The sequence below is a fragment of the Curcuma longa genome, chromosome 14 (assembly GCF_044706935.1).
Source record: "Curcuma longa cultivar G26 ecotype Majalengka, Jawa Barat chromosome 14, ITB_CL_G26_1.1, whole genome shotgun sequence".
Taxonomy (NCBI): Eukaryota; Viridiplantae; Streptophyta; class Magnoliopsida; order Zingiberales; family Zingiberaceae; genus Curcuma; species Curcuma longa.
In genome coordinates, this window is record NC_133874.1 from 3,626,127 (window position 1) to 3,632,793 (window position 6,667).

Here is a 6,667-nt window from a genome sequence, read left to right on the forward strand (position 1 = left end):
TCGAATCCTGGTGAAGTTAAGTAATATACCCTCCTGCGTCGTGACCAGAAGAGGGTAGCATCGTGACCAACTACCATGGGACCGATCGTGTGGGGCATCAATTACAGTTTCTTGATTTATCTCTTCATAAATGATTATGAAATCGATCATATAAAATTGATGGGATGACAGATTTTATCTTTATACTGAAGAGAATAATATTATTTTTGAGATAAAAAATAGAATAAAGTATTATTTAAGAGTGTCTTTTGAATTTTTATCTAATTCCTAATTTTTTTTTCCGGCTCAACTAAGCACCGCATTTATGCTAGCGCTTCTATTAAGACAGCTATAAAGTGAGGCGGGTGGGCTAAAGCCGACCGACTCAGCTGCAACCTAATTCCCTATTCTCGCTATTAAATTAATTCCAAAGCCAGCCACTCGCTCCTTGCCCTGCAACGCTCGCCCCGCCACGCCACGCCCATTCCGTTGCAAGCCTGCGATTTCTCCGGCCGCTGGGCGATCTGCTGCCTCTTCCGCACGAGACATGGCCGCCTGCTCCTTCCACCAGCACCTCCAAACCCTACCCGCCTGGCTCCTCCTCCTCGCCGGCGCCGGCCTCTTCGCGCTCCTCAGGATCTCCCTCCTCGTTCTTCGCTGGATCTTCGTCACCTTCCTCCGCCCCGGCAAGAGCCTCCGCCACTACGGCTCCTGGGCCGTCGTCACTGGCTCCACCGACGGGATCGGCAAGGCCTTCGCGCTCCAGTTCGCCCGCAAGGGCCTCAACCTCGTCCTCGTCGGCCGCAGCCCTGACAAGCTCCGCGACGTCTCCGATGCGGTCCGAGCCAGGAACCCCGCCGTCCGCGTCGAGACTGTGGTCGTCGACCTCGCCGGCGACCTCTCCGAGGGCGTCTCCCGTCTCCGGGCGGTCATCCAGGGGCTCGACGTCGGTATCCTCGTCAATAACGCTGGCGTCTCCTACCCCTATGCGAGGTTCTTCCACGAGGTGGATGAGGATCTGCTGAGGAACCTGATTAAGGTGAACGTGGAGGGAGTGACCCAGATCACGCAGGCCGTGCTTCCGGGGATGCTGGAAAGGAAGAGGGGCGCAATAGTCAACATCGGCTCCGGCTCTGCCATCGTCATCCCTTCTGATCCGCTCTACTCCGTTTATGCAGCTACAAAAGCGTAAGATCTGTGTTCCTATTTGTTCGATGGTTCATTGTGCCTCTTTACTGCTGAGTTTCTGAAGACCACCTATATCCAGTTATATCTTCTAATTCTTTTTCCTTTAAAGGAAGAAAAAACCGTATGTTTGGTTAAGTGAAGGTAAATAAGAGCTTTCATGCTAACTGGTAATATCTAACTTACTAGTTTATTTGGGATATGATTCCACGAGGTCTATAACCGATGACAGCACATAATGGCGGATTCCACCTTGGCAGAAAAAGATGACAGCACATAATTTATTAAATGGTTTATCTGGGACAAAAATGCATATAGCTTTTAAAAAGTATTGATGAAGAAAACTTTTCCGTAATACTTAACCTTAATTATGCTGTTATGCGTCCTTTTCTTTGTGTTTGATTGGAAAGTTTATCGAGTCGTTTCTTCTTGCTGCATGAAAGACCTATCCATAATTAGGTGTTGACCTGTAGATGTTTAGATCAAGCTGGAGATTAGCAGGTTATTATACTGCCATCAGGTGCTTTTGTTGACTAACTTGAGATTTACTTCTCTTATTTTTTTTCTATTTACTAAACTTGAGTTGCTTGCAGCCTATATCGATCAGTTCTATCTTTATTTTTTTGTTTGAAAAGGAGTGTTTATACTGTTTTCAGGTACATTGATCAATTCTCAAGATGCCTCTACGTTGAATACAAAGGCAAGGGAATAGATGTGCAGTGTCAGGTAATATTCACACTGCTCTTTCTGCATATGACATGATATCTCAGTGTGCTCAATGATTTTCCTCTATAACTATACTCGTAAACGTTCAAATAATAACATGAAATTCAGTTACAAATGTGGCCTGAATAAGTTTATGTTACATTTTGTTGATATACTAGGAAATTTCTGTGTAAATAGTAAGTCAGATGTTTTTTTTTAATATTGAGAAGACTTGGTAAAAGCTCCTACACATGCAACTTATGTGCCTGCATGCTTAAAAGGGCTGCTTTTCTGAGATAAAGGGGTTTCTTTTCTTAGTTATGAGTGGATTGGATGCTTGCATACATGAATCTATCATGGGAAAAAAAATTTTCAGCTTGTTTCTATTTAGAATTTCCACCAGAAATCAAGAAAGTGAAAAGTTGTTATATTGTTGTCTTATTTTAAAATCATTTATTTTCATGTGGATCTAATTTCGAATTCTCACATGAAATGGTAAAATTTTAATGGTTACTTGATTTAGCTGCTTGTATCCTTGTACATGATCATTTTTAGTCATGCCCAAGGAGTGGTGGATCATCAAAGAAAACCAAATTTGAAAGAGAGTTCTTACAACTGTTCTTATGTTTGCTAATTTATTTGATACCCTTTCACGATGTGTGGCTTGAGTTTCTCACCTGTTTCTGTCATTTTCCGGTTGAAATAGGTCACCTAAGAAATCATTGGTATTATTGCATTAGGTTCAATGCAAACATGTCTTGCTGCCTTTTTTTATCTTCCTCTGGATTCGTTACTTAGCTACTGGAACTCTGAGAAATGAGATTCCTGTATTATGTCCGTCATGCTATATACTTTGACGATGAAAGGTTAAACTGCATGAATGCAACAGGAAAATTATCTCTCATGTGGATAGGCTAAAAATATGAGTTAATGATATGGTAGTGTTATTTTATCTAGATATTCTAGCACTAACTGTTACATCTGTCAAATATTGAGTTAAATGCAAATTTGGATTATTAAATGATAGGGATGAATTATTTTGTATTATATGTATGCTTATGTTTGTGGAGATTTGATTATCAATTTGTTAAATCTTATCTTTGCTTATCACCATATTTGGTCCACACAACCTAAAAAGAAAAAGTGATGCAGTTTCTAATTGCGATAGGAGTATCAATCTGGTTATTGTAACACTGAAATAATCTTTTTAGGATGTTCTCAGTATTGAAAGCATAGTTGCCATCAATTTGTAAACAAAATGAGAGTATATCTTCCATCTTCAATGAGTCCCTTAGTTGTAAAAAATGTATGCATTCACATTTGATATGTGCCTCGACATCTTTATCATGCTCCTTTGATAACAAGTTGTGGGCACTACAACTTGTCTATTACCTAAAACAATATTTCATCCTAAGGAAGATTGGTATGTTACATTGCTGAGTTTATTTCAGTAAAGCCATGTTCTAGTTTTATCCTTTTTTTTTTGTTTTTGGAAAACATGTTGAGCTTTAACATGTTGATTATTTGTCTATCCTTATCCCAGCCACATAAGGTCAGTTTGTTACATTTGGCATGATCATGACAAGGTTTCTGCATTGGAATGCAGGTGCCCTTGTATGTGGCCACCAAGATGGCATCCATCAGGAGATCTTCCTTCCTTGTTCCATCAGCAGACACTTATGCTCTGGCAGCTCTTCGATGGATTGGCTATGAGCCAAGATGCACACCTTACTGGCCCCATTCACTCATATGGTGTCTACTTTCTCTCTTACCTGAGTCCATCATCGACCAATGGCGCTTGGGCTTCTGCATGAATATTCGCAAGAGGGGGCAGCTCAAGGATGGCAAGAAGAAAGACCAGTAGTGCCTTGAATCAAAATGTTAGCCGTCTGTTCAACTTCTCCAGTATGCGATCCTGATGGCTACTCTAGAAGGTGTAGGATGTTACTTGCCATTTGAATTTGTCTGGCTTTGCCTCTCAATTTCGATTTATTTTAAACTCAACTCGTGTATCTCCTTGCTGCAAACAAGGTGACACGTTATGCTTAAAATAACACCCAGTTCAAGTATCCTTGTTGACCCAAAGACAAATCAGTGAGGAAAAGATATCATGGACAGTATGGCAGTTCATTCCATGCTCCAGCATTGCTCTTTGATGTTTGAACTATCTTTGCAAGTTTACTCGGCACCACCATAAATGTTGATCTCTTATCGACTCTATCAAATAAGATGCTATAAGATGTCACAGAGGTACCAATTCTCCAACCAAAATATAGTATCACAATCATTCTCGATCAAATGTTTTATGGATAGCAATGCATATTTCTTTTGACCAGTATGAATATCAAAACAACAGCCAAATTTTGGATTTCTCTATCCTTGGATGTCACTTCGATTTGTTTTCTTCTCAAATTAGGACATCTACTCTTTCTCCTTGCATCTGAAACATAAAACATAGTGATTTATTATGTTTTTTTTAATTTGATGTTAGATATACCTTTGAATATTCTTTGGTGCTCGAAGTAATTTTGTTTTCTTTTTCTTGATGCCTAGATGAAGTTGAGGACTCGTAACTTTCACTTTGGAGGTTGAGAATTGAACATTTTTGTTGATCCAGTTCTCATTGTCATTCTTCCAAAACTTGAAACTAATTTGAGTTTACAAACACAACACCAAGATCTTACTTGGTATATAGCCTCCCAAGACTGCTACTCTAAGGTCTAGTTCTAACACTCTATCATCATTAATATTTTCCTTTTTCTCGAATAAAATCCAAATGTGAAGAAACCTCTTACCACATTTGATTATAAATCACAGATCAATGAAGTAGTGAAACATGAAAGAAGAGAAAATGAAAAAAAATTGAAAGACAATCTCTTCTTCTTTCACTTTGAAGCACTGAATGAGTAAGCCTTTGAGAATAAATCACAAGTAAAAAGAGCAATAGTGGAGAAATTGAATAGAAGCTAAAATTTTCTTTTATAAAGTTTTCAGTTGAGCACAATTTTGCACATTCTTTTCACCAGTAATCGACTACTCTTACCTATCAATTCACTGGGGTAGGTGTTGATGCTGACTCGGATGTTGAATAATTTTTGATTTTTGATCTACAATTGATATCATCATAAATTTTGAACAACAGTCAACTGATAGAGATCAGTTGAATTGGGTAGTTGAGCTGAGAACTTTCTATTCTTTTCGAAACACCCAATCAATTGATTGATGTCTATTAGTCAAGTTGGCCAATCAAATTGAGAACTTTTTGTTCTCTCTGAAATGACCAAGCAATCGATTGATTCATATCAACAATCAACTGATACCTATCAGTAGAGTTGGCTAATTGAATTGAGAACTTTCTGTTCTCTCTAAAATACTCACAGCATCGACTGACCAGTCGATTATCAAATATTTTGTTCACTTTACTACCTCATGCAATTGATTGCGCAACTCGACTATTAAGGTTACTTTGCAAAACTCTCAACTTGCTTCGAGGTTTAGCACATCAGTCAATTGCTATAACATAGCAATCTATTGTTGTCATCCCTTCAGCCCGACTTGGGGTCTTGTAAACCCTAAACCCCTAAACAAAATCCCCCTTCTATTCTTTAATGCATCAGTCGATTGATACACCTGTATCAGTTGATTGTTGTACTATTTTTAGCCATTCTTATGGTTGATTTTGCCTAACTTTATCTACCCTCGACTGTGGTTTACCTCATGTCAGAGAACCCTATTTCTTGGACTTTCATGCCTGGAGTCTTCATGTCTTTGGGTCTTCATTCACATTGCATCCGATCTTCTAATTTATTTGGGGTTTCTCTTTTGCTAATAATCTAGCCTTCAACTTTCTTGAACTTTCCTACCTAGACCTGCAAGGACTTGTTTTTGTCAAAAGTTTGGCCTCCAGCCTTTTTGGATTTCTCTTCCTTGCATCCGATCTTCAAACTTGTGAAGACTTTTCCTGCACACTTAACATGAAGGTGAGACATCACATTATCCATCTTAATTTAAATATTGTCAAATATCAAAACTATATGTCCAAAGTATAATTGCATCAATAATTTCTCTTTTTTTATATTTGACAACTCATTTAAGTTTAGGTTTATCAAATGATATTTTGATAATGAATAATTCATGTAGTCATAATAGAATAAGAAAAAAAATTTATATCATCACACACTACATGAATTTTACTGCACATGCCAGATATGAACTTAATAACTCTAATTCTCCTCCTCCATCAAAAAATCAAAAAGAGAGCTAGAAAACGAAGCTCCCCCTCTAACCATGCATATGACATAGGATGAAGCTCCTCCTTTAAGAGGGTGACAATTCACATAGAACACAAGGAAAAATATGTAATTCAAACAAAACAACCAACATAGGTATAGGAACACAAAACAACTTCTAAACATTACTTTAAAAGAAAGAAGATCCAACATCAAATAATAGTGCCAATCAGAAAGTATAAATATTCAAACCCTATACATAAGCCAACTTCAACACATACATGAGTTAGACAAAGAGAATCAGTACAATAATAATAGGCCAAGTATCATGATGACTAATCATCGTCATTAGCAGGAGGTGGTGGTTAGGCTGCTACCCCTAAGTCCAAGATCACAACATCTCACATATATCTCAAATATATCGAGCTGACGGTACTTGAAAGTCTAAATCTAATTCTGCACCTAAACCAACTGAGCGTCATTCACTTGGACCTATCAGTGAATCTCGGTAATGCACTAATCAAATAAAGTGATGTAGGTGCCATAGATGGTGTGGCTCTCTTTAGGAT

General features: G+C 38.4%; 1 protein-coding gene across 1 annotated transcript; it reads left to right on the plus strand.

Annotated features, from left to right (window-relative positions):
- Window positions 1-380: 380 nt before the first annotated feature.
- On the plus strand, window positions 381-3,938 carry LOC141845132 (very-long-chain 3-oxoacyl-CoA reductase 1-like). Its single transcript, XM_074733181.1, has 3 exons — window positions 381-1,167; window positions 1,821-1,890; window positions 3,476-3,938. The coding sequence occupies exons 1-3, from the start codon at window positions 527-529 to the stop codon at window positions 3,731-3,733; spliced, it is 969 nt and encodes a 322-aa protein (XP_074589282.1). The 5' UTR covers window positions 381-526; the 3' UTR covers window positions 3,734-3,938.
- Window positions 3,939-6,667: the final 2,729 nt, after the last annotated feature.